The sequence below is a fragment of the Limulus polyphemus genome, unplaced genomic scaffold (assembly GCF_000517525.1).
Source record: "Limulus polyphemus unplaced genomic scaffold, Limulus_polyphemus-2.1.2 Scaffold1450, whole genome shotgun sequence".
Classification (NCBI taxonomy): domain Eukaryota; kingdom Metazoa; phylum Arthropoda; class Merostomata; order Xiphosura; family Limulidae; genus Limulus; species Limulus polyphemus.
Genome location: NW_013667060.1, coordinates 128,915 through 151,381, shown reverse-complemented (window position 1 = coordinate 151,381; position 22,467 = coordinate 128,915). Strand labels below are relative to the sequence as shown.

The window sequence follows — 22,467 nt, the reverse complement described above, 5'->3', positions numbered from 1 at the left end:
AAGCTATGTAACTATAATTATTTTGTATTCAGATTTAATTCAAACTGTCTCATTTAACTATTCTGCTTTAATTGAATGTATTCATCAATTAGCTTTAGCTATATATTATGATTGATTTGTTTACCATAGACAAATATTAAATGAGTCAAACTTTCATTTACCACAGACTTTTAAGTTATATTGAATTAATGTACAATGTTTTCGGAAATGTAACTACTAAAGCACTTGGCTGATTTAAAACCTTTAAACAACTGCAGGAATTCTATACAAAAAATTTGGCAACTACAGGAAAAAATGCACAAAGAATATGGATAAGTGTTGGATATACAAGACTGAACAGTTTAAGAGTTATTATGTAGTTTATTAATGATTAAATATTTAAAGATTATTTAGTTTTCATACCTTAACTAGAGTGTTAAAAGTTAATTATTTTAAACAGTTATGACAAGTTTTGTTATGTAACTCTGAACGAGTCATGCATTTTGTATGTAGTTTAATTGTTGTACTAGGCTTTTGTAATATTGTTGACATCATCTTACTCAAAGCTATGCTTTTCTCATTATGTGTAATATTGTTATTACTAGAGGGCTAGATATTTCTAGATTTTTCTGTCGCATGTTATAAATCCGTGCAGATACAGAAGCAAGTTAAGAAGTTAGTGAAAGTGAAGTTAAACTGTGTGTCACTTTAGCCATAACGGGCGATTTCTAAAGTGAGTTTCACTAGTTTGTATTGTAATAATAGAGATGGAGAATAATAATTTATTTTGTGAAAGAGTGTTCTAAAGTAACTGAACATGCCTGTGTGGACTTTGACGAAAAGGAGACAATTATTTAAAGCTCTGGACACAACCATGGTAATCAACAGTTATGCTGGTGATTTTAAAGTGAGTGTCACTGCCTTGTATTGTAGCAATAGAGAAAAGGAGAATAACTTGTCTAGTCAAAGGGTGTTTTAAAGTAATTAAACCTGCCTGTGTGGACTTTGACAAAAAAGGAGAAAATTATTTAAAACTCTGATAATCGATAATGTAACAAGTTTTTGTACATCTGTTTGACTTGTTTTCAATATATTATTTTGATTTATATTGATCTGACCTCCCACAAATGACTTCCTGACAGATGCAACATATGACAATGATTTTTGGGCAGAAGGTCAAATAACGACCTCTCTATAAGGACTTTTCTTCATATCAATAATGTAATTTACAGAGACACATGAAAACAGTGTATACAGTATGGAACAAACAGTTTGTTTATTTGTTTGTAATTATGCACAAAGCTACACAAAGGGCTATCTGGGCTCTGCCCACCACGGATATCGAAACCCGGTTTCTAGCATTGTAAATCCGCAGACATACTGCTGTGCCACTGGGGGGCAGAACAAAGAGATCACATGACCAGAGATTGCTTCAAAGCGTAGTATATGTATCATCGTACCCCAGGGCATTCAAGTCAAACTCCTTTATACATACATGTAGGTATTTTCGTTTAAAAGCTTTCAGGTCCTGAAAGGTAACCATGGGTGGTAAGAAACTGTTGTTTGTCTTCACCCCACTCCCGGAATTAAGGTTTATCCTTTTAGTGAATGTAGTAGATTTTGAGCTAGTGATCTAGACATTAAGTAACTTGATTAAGATTTATTCGATTAATCTGTGCAGTAAACATGGCTAATAAATTGTCTCAAAGCATCTGGGAGAGCTGTGAATGTCTCAAGCTAAGAACAGGAAGTAGCTATGAAGAAGAAGGCTTGAAGTGTTAATATAGAAATGTGACGTGGACGTTGATATAGATACATGACGTGGACATTGATATAGACCAAAGTTGTATTGAAAGCAACAAAATAAGCGAAACATTGGAATTAGAGAATATTTTGTGAACTTGAAATTGTCTTAATGCAACGTATTACATTTTATGTAGTATTGGAATTGAGTTAGGATTACCTTATTAGGTATAGGCTAGAGTCTAGCAATAATTTAGTTCGGATATTTATTCTTATTTCTTTACTGGTTCTTTTAAGTTCACAGAATGGTCCCTTTTCAGAGCTGGAATCAAAGGATCCAAGTTTCAAGGTGACATTTGGGTTTAGGGTGGGGCTGTTTAGGTCCATTAAGATGCAGAATTTCCGATGTCTGTTTAAAATTACAGCATTTTGTATAGATATACTGTGGATTTTTTGAGTTGAAATGGTGGTAAATACAAGTATGGAATGTTTTTTATTATGTTTGTTGAATCTAATTTCCAATTTTCTTCTGGTTTCTCTGATGTAGAACTCTGGACATTTATTGCACATTATTTTATATATTGATACTAAAATCGTTTGCTGAAAATTAACAAAGAAAAGCTTCTTGATGTAATAACTGCCAGACTCGTGAATAGTCAAAGTGACTCAATTAAATGTGCAAAACAAACAAAGATGGACAATTTTTTAGGAAATAAATTTTGTTTCACTTAGTAATATTATATATATATATATATATGTAATAAAAATGTGATATGTGGATATTTATGAAATAAGTGTGATCGATGAATAAATTATCTTACACAAAACAATTTTAAGTTATCTTTACTGAACTGTTATCTATCATAACTGTTATTATACAGTGTACCAATTTGCTACATTATATGATTACCTATGCAGTATATAAACCATTATGCTCAACCCCTGGGAATAGCAACTGGCACAGTTTTAACATGGTTGTTCGTCATCTAGTTATTGCGACTTTTTTTTATCATGGCAGATACGTTAGTCTAGTCGTATCTAAGAGGGACTACTGTATTTTAAAACAAGTGGATTGTGTGCTGTCCATTTATTGTTGAAATTTATCATCAACACATCACAGACACTCACCGTAAAGAATCACAGCCCTATAAAAACTTGACAATAAAATGCAATTTTGTGTGGAAATATGAGATACTGTTCTGTAAAGGACAGTGAACAGATTCTTCTATGATTAAGTATTACAGATACATTCATTTGTTAGGATGCTACAGATTTCAAAATTAGAAGTCTAATAAGTTATTTAGTTTGCTTTTGAATTTCAAAATTTTACTCTAAATCAGATTTTTTAAATTTTCAAACATATTGCATTTCAGATTATTTTTGCCTACTATAAGTCCAACTAACTGATAACTTTTAGCAATGAATAAAAGTTCAGTACTCATTGTTGCTCAGAAATCTTGGACCTGAAATGTATAATGAAATGATTGTACATAAATTTTCTACATAAGTATTACAACTGAAATGACACATTTTAGTGAGAAGAGTTGCTGACCACGGAATCATAAAAATCATAAGCAGAAAAATATACCTGCAGAATGAGTTTTTGAAATTGAGAAGTTCTCTTTATCCCTACTATTGGCACTCAGGAAAGAGTATTCCTGTAAACTGGTGGTAGCAGGCGTATCATTTATCAGATTTTTAACAACTCCACTGACTGCTGACATAGTCTGATCCATATTATTGCCTGTTAAAACAAATTTTCTCATCAACTTTCAGACATCTACTTTCAACTTTAATTCTCTATGACTGAAAAAATATCTGTTTAAAACACGTCATTAAAAATACAAAAATGGAGATCAGTTTCAAACCTTAGCTTAAAGTGTACAAACAACTAAATTTTTCTGCTTATTTAAGTAATACTTCAGTAAGCCTTGTAAATTATTTGGGATCAGTTTTTTTGTTACCTAGAGCCAACCACTAGGTATCTAGCAATTATTATCAGACACATTAAAAACGAAAATACAATCATCACACATACATTCTGACACAAAGTTTATACCAGAAATTACTAGATGTGTACTAACTATGTATGTAGTTCAACATACATTATATACCAACATAAATTAACACATAATAAAATAACATGCAGTCCAGCATATGGTATATATACTAACATTTATTACACATAAACTAACACATCTAACAGAAATATGTGCAGTCCAACATACAGTATATACCAACATCTATTACACATATACGTTACCACTCAATTACCAGATAATATCAATAACTAACACATTTAAAACACATTTGATAATATTTATCAATTTATAAGCAAATAACAAATATATACAGTCAAGTAACCATAATTAACATGTTCAACAGATAGATCTAGTATTTACCAATCACATACTAAAAACTAGCAGGCATCACACAGAAACTTAGTATTTACTAGACACATACCAGCATTCAACCATCATATACAAACAATTACCAAACCTTTGACAAAATACATATTATATAATGTGCAAGTTATGCACCAACACTGACACATCATTTATTGTCAGACATAGTACAAATTTTGACATTTACCAATTACAGATCATTGTTTAATTATCAGACATAAGTACCTACAACATGCAGATAGATATTAATAAATACTAGACACATCATACATTCTCTGAAATTCACCATGTGTTGTCACATTTTAGTAGCTAAAATTCATCACAGCTTGCAACTTAATCAAAACTAACAACTATGTATTAATACTTTGTTTAAAAGTCAAAATCAATTTCTGTTGTAAAGTGAAAAATAAGAAATCTTATGTTTCTGTAGTATGCATTCCATATACAGTATCTTAAGGTTGTAGGTTGTATTTTACTTTCACAAATATTTCATAACCAATAGGAGAAATTATTCCCTTCCAACTAGCATTTAGAAAATTGTACACATCAAAAGATCATAATTGAACACTTAACTGAAGAGTGTGTTCTACATATTTTGGTGAACAAAAAGATCCATTATCTTTAGGAGGCAAAGGACAAATATTGTTAATTATATGAACTAGTGTAACATATGTGTACAATTACCATACTGTATAGTGGTGCAATTTACAGAATAGAATTTTCTAACCAAAATTGCCATTTTATTTTTAACAGTTTTTTAAATACACCCGCTTAAGTAATTTCACAATGTCCCAGTCAGTGGCATGTGAAGAGTTCACAACATGTTCAGCCAAGGCTGAATCACTCATTTATAGTTTATCAACTGAATTTTTATGTTCTCTTAATCTAAATTTCAAATTCTTACACATCTTCCCAATATCACTTAAAACACAACTTCATGAAATTTTATATATTTATCTTTTAGTTCAGTTTTATCTTTCAATCCATTTATAATATTAATTAGCTTTAATTGGGGTGTAAAGCTGAAACACAAGACAAACAATTTATAAATGTATTAATTCCTATAAAGGGTCACAGGTGTATATGATAGTAAATGGAAATGACAAAGATTTATTAACTCACATCTGCTTTCCTGAGAAAAGGCATAATGATTTGAACTTTCTTTCTTAACCTCAGAAGTGTCAATTAAAAGATCAGGATACACCACTTCAGGAAAACCAAAAATCTGGTCAGAATAGGAAATTAACAACTCAGTGACCCTCGCTTGATATATGGTGTCAACGAGAGAACTTAAAGATGCACTTCCTTCACTAGAAAAAGAATACTAATATTTGACCATATGATTTCAGGGAGAGCAAAAAACAAAATTCAAAGTCATCAATTATACAGACTTGAAACCAGAGTTTATAAACTAAAATACCATATTTCTGAACAAAATATCAAAAATGAGAGTGAATTTATTTTACCCCCATTGTTTAAACTAAATATTTCACTATGAAGATGAAATACTGTAAAAATAATTTTGTCTATTTGTTAATAACAATTTTTGTCACCAATGAACAGTATGTATATAAGAGTAATAGAAAATGTTTAGCTTCTCCTAATAAAAGCCTTTATCATATATTTTTGCATTATACTGTAAGTGTAGATGGAAAAATAACTCAAATTTCAAAAGCATATTACTTATGCAATATATCACTGCATAACTTAATTGAACAACATAGGCATCCAATTTTATCATATCTTAAACATTTAGTAATAAGTAAAAAATAAAAACATCACTCATCATTAAAGTCTGCAATTTTACATTTAAGGCCACAAGTAAGATCAATCAGTCAGTAAATGACAATATAAGCTTTGTATGGGGCAGTGAAGCTATCATCGTTTATATTTTCATAGAGTCAGTTTGAAAGACATAAATGCATCAAAGAGTAATATTAAAGAAAATGTACATTTGTAGCTGTCTAACTTCATTTAAATGAGAAATAGTTTTCTTTCCCTGATGTTTTATTTTAAGATTAAGTATTTTTATTTCAACAACTTTAAAAAATGTAGTTTTCCAGCAAACTGATTAAACTAACAGTTATTGTTATGATCACAGACCTTGGAGCTACAGGATATTTATTACTGTACATCCACGAATTGAGCATTGACAAGAATGATGCTCCCAGTAGCTCAGTTGTAAGTATGTAAGCTTACACTGCTGAAAACCAGGTTTCAATACATGTAGCTTCATGCTTAACAATAACCAAACAAGACTGATATTCACATTTATTCATTAGAGAATGTTGAAGATTACTGTCTTTTTAGCACTAACTACCAGAATTATCATTATCTTATGTAATAGAATTGAATACAAAACTTGATGTAAAGAATAAATCATCTAAAGCTTTGTGGTCAGCAGTAAGTCTGAGGGCTTTTCATATTAAACTTTGGGTTTTGATAGTTATGGCAGTGAGAGCACTGATAGCAATTGTGTAGCTTTGTACTTAATGATAAAACAAATAAAGTAAAGCTTTGTAGCACTCAACAAACTTAAAAATCTATCACACACAAGTTGATTATGTATGAGCAACCTGTAAATAATATAAAACATAATTTTTTAGTTACAAAAAAGGAACACATAAAGCTAAGTTCACAACTTTCTTCAAAAGAGATAGATACATCAAAAGCTTTATCAGAATCATATATCAGTTGAATCATGAAGATTGTACTGAAATGGTGAATGAAGCAAGTATGTATACCTTAATGACAAAAGCATTTATAGTACTACCTCGTTGGATAAATAAAAATTATAATATTGAGATTACTGAGTGTCAGTTTTTATAAGGCCGCGATTCTTTACATTAGGTGTCTGTGACTTGTTGGCAATAAATTTCAACAATAAATGGACAACATACAATCCATTGTTTTAAAATAATATATTCAAAACAAGTCAAATGTATGAACCAAAATTCGTTACACTATTGGTTATCACAGTTGTATCCAGAGCTTTCAATAATTCTCTCTTTTTCATCAAAATTCACACAGGCGGGTTCAATTACTTTATAACACCCTTTGACAAGACAAATTATTCTCTTCTATCTCTGTTATTACAATACAAGCTGTGATTCTTTCACTTTAGAAATTGCCACTATATGCTCTTTATGGATAAACTCACAATCATGCAGTCTAACTTGGTCACTTATATATATAAATATACTGCCCTACTGACTCCAAGAACTTTCTACAAGCTAACAAACTATGAGACATTATGATGTAACAATCTCATAAGCAACGAGAAAAATTCAGAAACTACACAACAAATGATTTGTAAACAGTTAAGTAAGCAAACTTACCATAACTATCGCTTCTAAAAATAATTTAATGCTAGCACAACGTAAACTAAATAATACCCCCATATTAAACTTAAAATAAACAGTCGTCTATATCTAACGGTGAGTGGGAAAAATTAATTTGTTCTTGGATCTACATGCACGGTTGGTATTTCAATGATAGAAAAACAAAAATTAAGAAAATTGTGATTTCATAAAAATATTGAATAAATCAGGATTTTTGTTGTATTACTTTGACAGAAGAGATGTCTCACATGAACATCAGAATATAAGGAATTAAGGTGGATCTACTTTGTGATTTGTATCACATTAACTAATCAGTGTTAGTGCTCCTCTAAACAAATAAAAACTGTAAAACAAAAAGGTCTTGGATAGCCTACCAAGAGGAAAGAAAGATGAAGACTTATAGTTCTTCAATGTAGTTTGCATTTGTGCAAAAGTGGGAGTGCTGAAATCCATTGCACAAAATGGAAACTGCTATATATATATATATATTGTTTAATTGCTTTGTTAAATTTCATAATCAAGAAGTATCTGCACTAATCGTTCCTAATTCATTTTGAAGTGATAGATTAGACAGAAGCCAGCTAGTCAACACCACCTACTCCCAAATCTTAGGTTATCTTTTACCAAGGAATAGTGTGATTGACCATCAGTTGATAATGCTCCAATGGCTGAAAAGATGAGCTTGTTCGATCCCGCAGATTGCAAGTCGAGCACCCTAACAACCAGTCCATGCTAGTCCTCTTCTGTATGTGATAGGAACCATATGCATTTAGAGATATGGGACAACTTTCTAAACATGGATTACTTCAGTCAGAAAACTGGCAGCTATCAGTTCTACTTACAAGGCTATTAATTTTTATGATTACTCTTTTTTTCAAACACCATCAGCAGGTATGCAACACTTTCATATGTAAAGAGAGGAGGAGCTTCCACACACTCAGCACTCTCGGTTCTTGTGCCTTTGCAAGACAGTATTTTTTAAACTTTTTTTGCATTTAGAAACAAGTCTATTTTCACGAAGTTTATTTAATATATACTTTTAAATATATAATACAGTTCCTAAAAAAATTAATATTCTCCTTTTGCTCCATTAATTACCACCACCATAAAATATTTATATACAAATTTTTGTTACAATATAATTAAACAGTGAAAATTCCACTGAGCAAATTAATGATAAGTATCAGCTTTCTGTAGTAAGAATATATTTAATATTTTGACCCATAACAGTACATCATCATTAGATGATGACATACTCTTACTGGTTTAGACATCATTAATTAAACATATTTCTACTGCAGAGCTGTTTATTACTCTTCATAAATTTTCTGTTTTGGTAAAATAAGCAGTTCAAATATTATTTTGGAAGTTTAGATTGTGTACAAGTAGATATCTTCTTACATACTGAGCATAAACCAAGCGTTAAGCCATTGCTAAGTACATCATGTATAGCTCATGAGTTCCTATAACCACTTTCTGGAAATATAAATACCTTGTTCGAATGAAAGTGGGCCCAAAAACAATGCCGAGGTTACTTGAAGGCATGTTGTTATGTTCGGCATGTTCTGTTATCCTAGAAAGATAGATGCTTGTTCAATATTGTGAACTGACCCTAAATTCAAATAAAAGTTCAAATTCAAAAGTATTCAATAAAAGAAAAAAACGAAATGTTTTGTTCATTTTTATAATTTTGATAATTTAATTAATAAAACTATATGACTACTGCAAGTTACATTTGGTAAGAATTCAAATCTTAATTTTGTGCTACTCAATATTATTTTTGAACAGTATATATTGCTACTTACAGTTCTGTAAAAATAATGAATAAATGACATTTGTGAGAAAAAAAATTAAAAATTGGTCAAACCAATGAATGAGATTTATTTTTGTTAATGCAAAGAACTTTACAAAAATATAAAAATAAAAGTTTTCTCAGATACTAAGGTTTAAATTATTCATAATTACTAAGTACTAGGAAATGATGGAACTCCTATTAACATAAATACTAATTTATTGATAGTAACACATCATGAAGTTCATAAAAATACTCTGCTAAAATTATTTATTGTTTATATATTTAGTCCAAATGTCTAGTTTATTAAATAAATAAACAATTGGGATTACTTTTAAACATTGATTAATCAAATAATAAACAGACCTTTTCAGGTGATGCATTATGTATGCCACAGTTGTAAAGTGCACATGAGGTAACTGTTGTACCAAATATCGAAGCTCTTTAACAGCTAACTGGTCTTTCTCTGAAGAATAATCCTTGGAGTACACAAAATGTACTAGAAATTACTGTGACCTTTAGTTCTTAGAAATTTTTAACATTGGATGAATTACAAAAAAATATTTCAACAGTATTTATGCTTATACAGAAGCACTGACCAAAGAAACTTGTAATTATTAACAAAATATAGATCAGTGTGAATAAGTCAACAATTTTGCATTATTTATTACGTTCTTTCTTCACATATTATACAAGTGAACTTACTTAAGTGAGTAAAAACAGACAACCTGCTGCTGTTACTAGTGATTTATCAGGCATCTAACAATATAGACTGTAACGTAGTTATGATTTACACTTTTACTTTAAAAAATTGACAAAATGCTTTGTAATTTGCAATTTAAAATGTTGAAAATATGAAAACATTTTTTACATAGTTCAGTATTCAAGTTCATGAAATAAGTATATACATTTAAAGTTATGCTTAAAGAGTTAAAAGGTTTGTTTTGAGTTTACTTACTGATTAAGTAAATCTTATTACAAGTTACAGCTTTTACAGTAAGTAAGATTTGTATTTAGAACAGGTACGACGTTTTGATCACTGGTGTGATCATTCTCAAGTTAAAATTTATAAAAATTGAAAAACTATTATACAGTGGAGAATTAGATAAAAAACTAAAACTGAATACTCACTTTGGCTATTCTAATGAAATCAGGATAAAGCCTGAAGGTCAGTAAAGGCTCAGGAAGCTAAAATTATAAAGACAGTTAAACTTTTATTAGTCAAGAATAAATGCAAAAATGTTGGAAAGTATGTCTTTTTATAGATTTTATTTTATTTTATTAAAAAAAAATCATGAGAATGGAGAAGCCAAATTTAAGTAACAAAATGTATCAAATTAAAAAAAATACTCACTTGTCTCAAGTACAATTTCATTACATTAGCTACGATATTAGGATGCACTTCAGTAAGATCAACTAATTCTGCTCCATTTTCAAAGCATTGGCACAGACTCTCCACCTTTGACTTTACACCAGACACTCGATAGATGCCCTGTTGAAAAGCAGTATAAACAAATACAGTGTTATTTTTCTAAAGAAGTTTACTAAATAAAAATGTATTTATAATTTAAAAACAGTATATTGATAACTGCACATATGATATGTGAATGTGATGTGCTGGCATCATAAAATATACCTTCCTGTTGTTTACATTAGACTTGTTCTAAAACATTCAGCAGCTTTCGTACAGCCCTTTTTTTTATGGTTCCAGAGTGACTCAGTATTTAATAATCTTTGTCTTCACATTTGTTCTGGTGACCACTTAAGCTAGCCTTGTTGAGTTAATGATTCAATAGTCATGTAGAATAATAGCATTGCCACCAAATATGTTCCTTTGCTTGTTGTTAGTCAACTACTGAATGTTGTGCCACTCTCAATGTTATATGAAACTTTTAAATCATTCTTGGATGAGAGGTCAAGGGTAGCTTACAGCTGTTAATATTTTAACATTTCTTTAAATCCTCAAATTATCAACACTTTTTTTTTCCCCTTGGTTACTAACTGAACCAGCATTGGCAATGAGACAATATTGTCGGTTTCTTTTATGATAGCCCTGTCAAATTGTTACTTAGCTACTTGAGATCCAGTCTGATAATATGGGCTTATGGACAAGGCAGCACTCTCTCATTATCTGTTGATCACAGTTGATAGGGATTGAGTCTCTCTTTTTTTCATATATTATACATCTTTCACATTTAATCTCTTAGAAGGCAATCAGTATATTTGCAAATAATTTTACCATATGATGAAATTGGACTTCTGACCATTTGCAGGTCACTGTCAGAGATAATCCTTTTTGCTTTGCTGATAACTTGTCCATCTATTTTATTATCATGATCATAAGCCATTCTGAATAACAGTGCTGAAGCCCAAATGGCATGGAAGGCTTAATTGAGCTAATACCAGGGATAGTGGTAGAAGATATAAACTGCCTTCCAACTGGTGTTAGAACCTTCAACTTCAGTAATAATGGAGAAAGAGGTAAACAAGCTAAAAACTCCAACAACATTAACTCTGACATGTCAAAAACCTAAGTGAAAATGAAAGCATCTGCCTTGACTGTAAGTTCTCAACTTTAAGGACCATTTGAGGTTGTAGAGTTGATCATGAAGATCAGCAAAGTATATGCATGCAATAGAGAAGACCAGAAATAAGCTGCAGATTAGGGCCCAGCTTGATATATAGAAAGAAAAAAAAGCAATTAAAATGATACTGAATAAGGATTGTTGGTAAATTGTTGAAGTAAGGTCTTACATACATCTAGCTGTTGTTGTAAATATAAACAATGTGAATAGTATTTCTGTAGGTGCTCGTCCATGAAGTGTTGTAATTATAAATATAATTTCTTTGAATATTGTCCATGTAAAGTAATGCAGATTATTATCATCATAATATGCAAACACAATATGTTTAAAAAATAGTCAAAATTAAGTTCAAATTGCTATTAATTTAATAGTTAGATTGAACAAATCAAACTTGAAAGAAGAAAACTTCTAAAATAAAAATATACAAAAATGACAAACTAAAAGACTAAGAATTTTATCTGTCTCATGTAATTTATTTTATAGAATTCGTAGATAGCTCAAAACAAATGTAGTATTAAAAATGTAAAAATCAGAATTTTTTAAGTAGTTAAAGCTAGAAATGACTTTAAGTCCATTGTACATGAGAAAATACCATGCTTCTTTAGGTATTTATGAATGCAATCCTCTTAGTTGGCCTATTATATGGAATTCAAACATTTATATACAAATACTATCTTAAATCTAATTTTTTGAGATACATGTCACTGATTAGGAAGTCCTTTTTTTGTTCAGTACTAATTCTCATCAATAAAGAATGATGTAAATCAAAAATACTTTCTATAAATAAAGAGTAACAAAGTTAAGGTCCTGTGGTGTCTATGGAACTACTTTCTTCATCATCAGTAATATGCAATCTGATAAACATGATTAAACACTACTGCATAACACCACAATTTCCATTGTTAAAAATTTCCACAAAAGATGGTAAGGTAAGTCTTAAACCACATATCTTGACAAAAATCACACAGACCTAACAATATACTTAGACATCAATTTCCTAGACCACACTCACACAGAGACTTGAAATGGAATTTTCAAACCAAATAGCATTTTATGAACACATGGGCTAAACAACCATGACAGAGACCTTTAGGAGTTTTTTATATATATTTTTAATTTTGAACTATTGAACAGAAGGAAAGCAGTCAGTAAATAGCAGCTACCACCACTTTGATCTACTGTTAATTTTATAATACATAACTGAAAGTACAGAACATGATCTGTGGTATCATTGAACCCTTTGATCTACTGTCAGACCTACATTTAAGTTATAGACTTAAAATATGATCAAATTATATCATTGTGATTCCAGTTTCTTTGGCCATTTTTGTTACGAATGCACCTGTGTACATAGCTCAAACTTTTAAACTTCTGACTTGTGAGTCTTTGTCAACTTCAAATCCTTACTTATTATCTCATTAATGGCATCAGGAGATATATCCGGTTTCATTATAATGGCTTTTGGGTTGAAAGATTCTCTCTCTTGTAATCTCACTTCACAGACGAAGGCACTGTTTTGAATTGAGTTTCAGAGCTTGTTATTCTATGCTTCTACACAGTATAACAATGAACATTTTTATTTAGTAAGGCTTTAAATACATGAGCAATAAGTCTACCTATGAAGGCATTGCACTGTTGAATGGTCAGATATTTGCCATAAAGCAAATTAATGGATGTTATACATGCCACTCATGGTATATATACCATAAGTCATTCAAAGTATAATTAAACTCCTGATTTATAGCAACATAATATAATGCACCAAGAGCTTCTGATATTTTTTTTAAATATCAAAACAAAGAAAGTTTGCAAAAGAAATGTGACTGCTATAAAATTACAAACTATGATTTTCAGTAATGTACCAAGTTTTCTCTACTTAAAAGTGTTAGATATTATGTTTATATACAGTTTGTAGTTATAATTATCACAAATTCTAATCATACAATGAGATTTTAAACTTTTTCATCTTGAAACTTTCATTATAAAGTTTAGAACTTAAACATGCAATGATACATTTTGAATTTAGTTTCAGAGAAATATAAAAATTTTTTCAAATACTGGAAACTGAAAGATTTCTCAAGGAAATTAATCCTAACTTGTTCCTAATGTGAACTTAGGAATTTACTAAATACATTAAGAGTACATTTATATAATCCTCTGTTAATTTTTTTAAAATCTATTTTGTCTATTTTATAGTAAATAAGACCAATGACAAACTCAAACCTTTATCAAGTATCCTCTTCTATCAATTTCTTCTACACATTTGGTGATGATGTGTGGAATTTCTTCTCCGTATTCTCTCGCATATGCTATCAGTTCTATACCAAATGTAGTCATCTTTCGTGGAAGTTGTTTGTGACCACACTGAATTGCCAGCAGCTCTAAACATTTTTTGTGACTTGCAAGGCCACACTATAATCAGATGTAAAACTATTTATATTAATGAAACAAAAAATTTCAAAATTACTATATCCTTCATGCGAAATTATTGATACTGTTATCTAAACCTGAGACAAAGTATGTAATAAGGTCTTTAACTATTTTCTATGAATGAATATGGAGCTTAAATTAACATTTGTTTCGTATGAGGAATATCATAGACTTAAATCAAACAATCTAATAACACCATAATCATTATGGTATTCTTTATCCAAAATATTTCATTATAACTTCATTTTTGAATCAATTAAGATGACTTTTTTTGTTTATCCATATTCAAAAATCTTTTGAAAGGCATGAAAAATAGTAAAATCTTCAAGAATACAGAAGTGAGTTACTCATTTGTAAAGCAGTTTTTGAAAATACATTATGTTTCAACAACATGAAAATAATTAAAGAATAAGGAATAACACACTGAAGACATTAATTTATCTTTTCTTTTTAAATTTTAATATGTGGAGTATATCACCAATAGTAAACAAAAGCATTTATCTTTACATTTCTATAACCAGAACAATAAAGCTCAAACATTTTAAATTACAGGTCATTTTTATTAGTGATTTGGATTCTTAATTAGCGGGTAATATTAGAATCTAGCTGAATGAACCAATGACTTACCTTAGAACACTCAACACCTTGAAAGTAAACATATGAATCACACTTTCGACATTTTGCTGGAGTTTTTAACTTTTTGAAATTATGGGTTTCAGCAGCTTTAGTACACTTTTCTATACTTTCTATAACAACACCAGTGTCAGGTTGTTTACAGAACAGATCTGGTATAAAGAAGATAGAAATAAAAGAAGTGAAACATTAAGTTTTCTGGGAAGTGCAAATTTATACAGTCCATATGAAAGAGCATATTATTTTTTGTGAAATACTTATAGTAATTTCTGTACCATATGTGATTTCTTTCCAATGCTGTAACAAATCCAAAGTTCATAATCAAGAAATATCTCAAACATAAAATCACTCTCAAAAATATTATATGCTTATTTCAGTAGATGATAGTGTAGATTAAAATATGATTCTAGCTTAGAATGAAGTTTGAGATATTACTTTTAGGTCCATGATGACTTTTATGGAATAAAAATAGCAGCCTTAACCTTATGTAAAAGTTCTACTTAATATCACATAGGTTAAATGTTCTCTTTGAATAGATCATATTAATATTTCTGTGACACACGTAGTGGTTAGATTATAACAATTTTTCTATGGTACATACAATGATAGTTTTTTACCCACCCCTCTATGCTTCGAAGGTTTTTGTGAAATGTCATCGGTAGAAATAATAGTGTTACCAACTTTTTCTGTTCTCCCTCATTAAGTCATCTTAAGATTTATAGGTAGTATTAATAAAAATGCAGTCAATTTAAAGATGCATACTCACAGTAATATCAAATATAAGTACTAGATAATAGGAAAACACTTGAAACTGGAAACTTTACAGTTCTTATGAAAGAGCATATTATTTTTGTGAAATACTTCTATTCTGTGCTAAAATTGGTCAGATTATTATTGAGTCCAAATATCCTAAAATAGAATAAAGAAATTACTTTTTGAGAAAAAGTTTCATAATTCAGGTTTTATGTATGGTCAAATTCCTTACAGTAGGAGTCTGTGACTTGTTGGCAATAAATTTCAACAATAAACAAACAGCAACACAGTCCACTTGTTTTAAAATATCATATTAAAACAAGTCAAATGTACACACGAATTTTCATTACACTGTTGGTCATCACAGCTGTATCCAGAGCTTTCAATAATTGTATCTTTTTCGTCAAAGTCCACACAAGCTGGTTCCATTACTTTAGAACACAATTTGACAAGGCGACTTATTCTTCTCTACTCTGTTATTACAGAACAATCTGTAGTAATTTCACTTGAAAAATTGCCACAATTATGCAATCTAGATCTAGATTTTTAACTAAACTTTCAATGCATATTTATACCTAGAACATTCCACACACTACTAGATATTATTGTGCAATAATAATCAATTAAAACAGTGAGAAAATTTTGGAAAATTCTACTAACATGATGCAATAATATAACAATTGCCAATTCATAACATATGATTCGTAAACAGTTACATAAAGAAAATATGCCATAACTATTGCTTCTAGAAATAACTAAATTTAACACTTGTGCTATCTAAACTATCTAAAATATAATTCTCACATTAAATTCAAACAGTCATGTATATCTAAGAATAAGATCCTCTTAAGAAAAAGATTTACAATATTTTTCATACTGTATACAAAGACTTTTCATTTCATTCACAATGTCTACTCATACAGTCTGCAACAACATTTGCAGTACCCTTGATGGTCTCAATCCAGAATCAGTAGTTCTGGGGGTACATCACAAACTAGTTCTTCTTACTACTCAACAGCTTTTTACTGACATACATTATGTGTGATGCACTGGCCTGAATATTGAATGGTTTATTGAAGTCTGACATTCCTAACATATTCTTCAACTTCTGAAATGCCATCTGCTGTAGTTGTTCCCATTTCACCTTGTTGGGTTGACCTATCTTGGTCAGATCCATCATGGTGCAGTGACTTCAGCATAGTTTAGACTGAACTTCCCATAGTAGTGAGCTACCCCAAGAAGGATCTGACTTGCTGCTTGATTGTCAGAGCTGGTGCATCTTGTATGTGGGTTAGCTTCTCCTCTTTTATGGCTATCTGTTGGTCACCCACCTCGTGCCTAACAAAGTCCAAAATAACTGATGTAATACTTAGATGGTCAGACCTGCTGCCCTCACTCACCCAAACAACTCTCTCCGTTTCTTCAGGTGGTCTTCCCATCTGTCGGTGTGGGTTAGAATGTCATCCACATAGTGCTCAATGTTCGTGGTTTTGAGCAACATTTTCCTCAACATGCAGTTGAATGTTACTGCTGAGTTGACTAAACCGAATGGCATCTTCTTGAACTAGTAACATCTGTCTCATGATACAAAGGCTCTCTTCTCTTTACATTCTGTCTCCATTGGGATCTGCCAAAAACCTTAAATGAGGTCAATCTTTGTAAGGAAATTGGCCCCATCTATTAGGTCATCAAGAAATTATTGTTGCGTTTTGGAACACTTTCATTAACCACCCCCAAAAAACGTACATCATGTATAATAGTTAAATGAACCACCTAAACGTAATGTTAGTGTTGCCTGTCCACTGTGTAAAGTTAGTATGATCTAATCCTTTACAGTGATGGCACACGATGAGACACACATTCGGCATGTAATGCTGTTTGAATACAAGAAGGGAAACAATGCCTCTGTAGCCATAAAGAACATCAAAGAAGTTTATGGAAATGTTTAGAATGTTCATAAGTGTCAAATATGGTTCAGCAAATTTCGTCCAGGTGACTTTAGCCTTAAAAACTGTGATGGCAGGGACCGACGTGTTGGAATTGATATTGATGCTCTGAAGACACTTGTCGAGTCTAACCTAAGGCAAAACACTCATGAAATGGCCCTGAAATTGCATGTCTCTCATGAAACAATACGAAAACATCTAATGAATATGGGAAAACTCCATAAAGAAGGTGTATGAGTGCCTCACAAACTCTCTGATGATCATCATTTCCAATGTGTGAATATTACTTCATCTCTTTTGGTGTGTAATATGCGTGAACCATTTTTGGACAGAATTGTCACCGGTGATGAAAAATGGATTGTCTATGTGAATAGTAAACATCAAAACAATGGCTCAGTCCTAGATAAAAACTACTTCCGACCCCAAAACCTTTGCATTTGGTGGGACATCAAAGGAGTAATTCATTTTGAACTTTTCAATCCACAGCAAACTGTCAAGATAGAAATCTATAATCACCAACTGGAATGTTTAAATTAAGTCCTTTATCAGAAACGCCTTTCACTCGTCAATTGGAAATGTATTCTTCTTCTCCATGACAGTGCACATGGCACGTGTGATGCAACACAAGATTATGGAGTTGGGTTGGGAAGTTCTCCCTCACTCACCATATTCTCCAGACATGGCACCATCAGATTACCATCTTTTGCGTTTGCTGCAACACCATCTTTAATGGGAAAACGTATCCAACTGTGGAAGGTGTTAAAGAGGACATCGACATGTTTTTTTGCTTCAAAGCCATGTGATTTCTTTAATCAGGGCATTAACAACCTGATTATAAGATGGAAAAGCATCATTGATAAGAATGGAGACTATTTCATTTAATAAATCTTTCGTTTTGATATATAAGTTGTTCAGGTATTTTCATTTAAAATAAGTGACATTAATTTCTTGATGACCTTATAGGTTTGCCATGATGGCCTCTGGGTTTCCATAGGTTTGAAGTAAAACTTTGTCATGAGGTTCAGCTTCCAGAAATCTTTGCAGAAGCAGTTTCAGCCCTCTCTCTTTTATAGTATAACTACTGCTGAACAGTAGGTTGAATGTGAAGGCTCAATTATTCTGGCTTCTAACATTATCTTGGCTTCTTGCTTGACCAGGTCTCTTATCACATAGGGCATCTGGTATGGCTTGGCCTTGACTGGATTCCTGATCATGGTCTCGATCTTGTGTTGCACAAGTTCTGTCTTGTGTGGTCTATCTGTGAAGACATCTGCATACTAGCATACTAAATAATGTAGCTCTTTCCTCTGCTTGATAGTCAGTTCTTCACTAATGTTGACATCTTTGTACATATCATCTACAGCCAGCAGTCTTAGATCTAATAGGTCTTCATTTTCTATGGCAAAGTCACCATCTTCTGATTCAGTATCTATGATAGCCACAGCTTCAATGTCCATCCATGCCTCAATAGCTAAACCCACTAGGTCTTTGTCCCTCTCAAAGTACCTCTTCAACAGATTGGCATGGTAGATCTTGGTCTTCCCATCCACTTTCACATTATAGGTCATTTCTACTGACCACTGCCTGACTTCAAAAGGAATTTTCCACTGTGGGATGCATTTGTTGTTGTCTGTGGGTAGCAGAACCAAGACCTTCTGTCTGATCTTGAAGCATCAATCCTGTCATAAAAGTGTTTTTGACTGCCTTGAGCTGCATACAGACTCTCTCAAGCGAGTTGACAGCTCTCCTCCAGTCGGTTTCTGAGGTCTAAAACATACTGGTATGTGTTACTTAATTCTGATTCTTCTTCGTCTCCTGTCGACAGTTCTTTCTATATCTGCATCATACCTCATACTTTTCTTCCATACAGTAAACTGAAGGATGAAAATCCTATACTCGCTTGTAGGACTTCTTGGTAAGCAAATAATACTGCCTGCAGGTACCTGTCCCAGTGACGTGGTCTCTCCTGGCAAATCTTCTTCAGCATGCTCTTTAAGATTCTGTTGACTGTCTCACAAAGTCCATTACATCGGGGATTGTATATAGTGGTAAAGAGCTGCCTAGTGCTGATGAGTTTGCATCAGTTCTGAGGTAAACTGGGTCCCTCTGTCACTCAATCTTCTTTTGGAAAGTATACCCTGCAAAACAATTCCAGGAAGGCTTCTGGGTAATATGTTGCACAGTCAACTACTGTCAGCACATACCAGTTGCTCTTGTCAGATACAGGCACTATTGCTCTGACCCAGCCCACAGCAACTCTGTTGAATTGCTCTTCTATGAGAGACATCTTACCCAGTGGCACTTTGGCTACCTTCCCTCTAGTTACTGTCCTTTGGCAGATGTTACATGATCTGCAGAATGTAGTCACATCTCCAATGACTCCTGGCCATTATAAGTTGCTGGTGATTCTGTCTGCCATCTTCTTCACTCCTAGGTGTCCAATTCATGAGCCAACTTCATCACTTGAGTCCAGTATTCTGTTGGTACTATGATCTGTTTAACTTCCCCAGTGGAACTGCCTTGATAGATCCAGTACAACACTCTCTTCCAATCCTCTATTTTTAAGTCCCTTTCCCCTTTGTCTTGTGCTCAACTTTCTCCCAGATACTGTCTCAAAGCTTCTTCAGTGAAGGGTCTTTCTTCTGTGCTTCCTTCAGTTCCTGTAGACTTATATTCAGGATGTCACCTTTCAAGATGTGCAAGGGTTTGATGTCTTGTTTGCTTTTCTTGAGCTCTTATGGTGACTGCAGATGTTTCATCAGTTTCCTTTCTGTGTGGTTTCTCCAAACTTATACTGCCTGGTATATTGCCAATCACCAACTCATAGATGGATGCCATTCATATGGCCTCAAGGTCTCACACACATATTTTTGCTATGTGAAAATTTTTTACTGTCTCATCAGTTAGCACACACAGATGTACCTTGCCCATCATCTGGACATCAGATACTAGACTGGTTCTCACTGCTGCACCCAGGACTTTCACTTTCTGTCTCTGATATAGCCTTCATCTAATGGTATGTTGTGGTTTGTTGGCACCTCTCTACTGGGACTGTTGACCCATTTACTAAGTTGAGATGACCATCAATCACATACTGTTTAATCATGGCTATAGCACTTCCTTTTTGTGGTGAATCTCTATTCTGTTTCTTCTGGCAGCAGCATCTATGGTGGCAGTCACTGTTTTCTTGTTTCTTACAAGTACTATCTTTGTAGGTAGCTCCAGCTGCTTCATGTTGAGGTTTCTGTTGTTGTTTGTTGGTGACAGGCTTGCACTCACTCAGAATGTGCCACATTTTATAACAAGCATAGCATATCTTCTCTTTTTTGTCTGTTGACTCTTTGTCACCTTTGGCAGCATCCTGCTTCTGGTCAGCCACCCCTGGTTTCAACTTTGACTAGTTACTCTTGGACTTTCCAGTTATACTCCCTCCATGCGCTCCCATATACTGTTCTACCAGCTTGATCATCTCATCCATGTCTTTTGGTGCTCTCTCTTTTAGGAATAGTGACATGTACATAAACTTTTCACATATTAGTAGATCTGCCAGTCCTTCAAAACTATCTTCACAGTTAGCCATGTCAGTCTACCTTCCAAATATCACGGTAGACATGCCACAAACTGAAATACAGTTTCTCCAGTGTCAGGTTTGACTTCTTGAACTTCTGGTGAAAACCCTTCTTGGTAAGTTTATAGCATTTCAGCAAGGCCACTTTTAAGTTGTCATAGCCCATGGGATCTTCTGATGTCATACCTGCATACACTTGCACACCTTTCCTGTGAGAAGTGGGCTGAAATAGACTGCTCAGGCACCTTTGTCCCAGTTTTGACTTCAGGAGAATCTTTCATATCTCTCCAAGAAAGCATCCATGTCATCTTTCTGTTCATCAAATTTGGGCAGCTTGGGTCATAACTCCATTCTCATTCTTGGGTCTTCCATCTTTCTGTTGGGTGAGCTTGGCAGTCTCAGTTTATTCTCCTATTCTTTATCTCTCTATTTTCAGTTTATTCTCTCTCTCTAATTTTCTTCTTTATCAATTTGTGCTCTTATTCTCTCTGTTTTCAGTTTATCTTCCCTCTCCTTTTCTTCTTTCTCTTCCTCTCTTGGTATTCATCTTTGACTCTAAGCTGCTCACCCATCTCTATCCACTTATCAAAGTCAGTTGACATGGTTATATAGTGTGATTGTGACCTTTACAATATTTTTGCCACCACTACAGTTGTATGTATATAGGCCCATTTGCTGCTGTTGTTTACATCTACTTCTACTGTTGTTTACCACTGTAGATCCTGGCTGGCTTGCCACTGTCAGGATTTATGTATGGGCAATTCTTTACAGTATGTGTCTTTGGCTTGTTTGTGATAAGTTTCAACAATACACAACAGGTCACTGGTTTTAAAATAATATATTAAAAAAAGCCAAATGTTTATACAAATGTTCATTACACTGTTGATTATCACAGTTGTATCAAAAGTCTTACATAATTGTTTCTTTTCATCCACACAATTACTTTAGGACACAATTGACAAAACAAATTCTTCTTCTCTACTCTGTCATTACAATACCTTCTGTGATAATTTCACTTTAAAAATTTCCACTATATTTTATGGCTAAACTCACACCCACGCAGTCTAGACCTATCTTGATCTAACTTTCTGATGCATATTTATACTCTGATAGAGGTCTGGAACATTCCACAAACTACTATATATTATGATACAATCATGGTGTTAGAATAACACGTAAATTCAAGAAGTCATGATAGAAATGAATAAAAACCCTATAACCCCAGCACTTTCGAAAGGCCCACTTTCAAAAGTGCTCGGGTTATAGGTTTTTTATTCATTTCTATCATGACT

General features: G+C 32.4%; 1 protein-coding gene across 6 annotated transcripts in view; it reads right to left on the bottom strand.

The window, feature by feature from the left end:
- LOC106463634 (rho GTPase-activating protein 45-like) overlaps positions 1-22,467 on the bottom strand; it is a 116,788-nt gene that overhangs the window by 12,071 nt on the left and 82,250 nt on the right. For all 6 annotated transcript variants that reach the window (XM_022391175.1, XM_013923683.2, XM_013923684.2 and 3 more), the window contains 8 exons: positions 14,903-15,060; positions 14,069-14,257; positions 10,615-10,752; positions 10,392-10,448; positions 9,627-9,739; positions 8,961-9,041; positions 5,250-5,437; positions 3,311-3,466 (listed from right to left, as the gene is read on the bottom strand). In XM_022391175.1, coding sequence (XP_022246883.1) covers positions 3,311-3,466; positions 5,250-5,437; positions 8,961-9,041; positions 9,627-9,739; positions 10,392-10,448; positions 10,615-10,752; positions 14,069-14,257; positions 14,903-15,060 — 1,080 coding nt within the window. The remainder of the gene's footprint in view (positions 1-3,310; positions 3,467-5,249; positions 5,438-8,960; positions 9,042-9,626; positions 9,740-10,391; positions 10,449-10,614; positions 10,753-14,068; positions 14,258-14,902; positions 15,061-22,467) is intronic.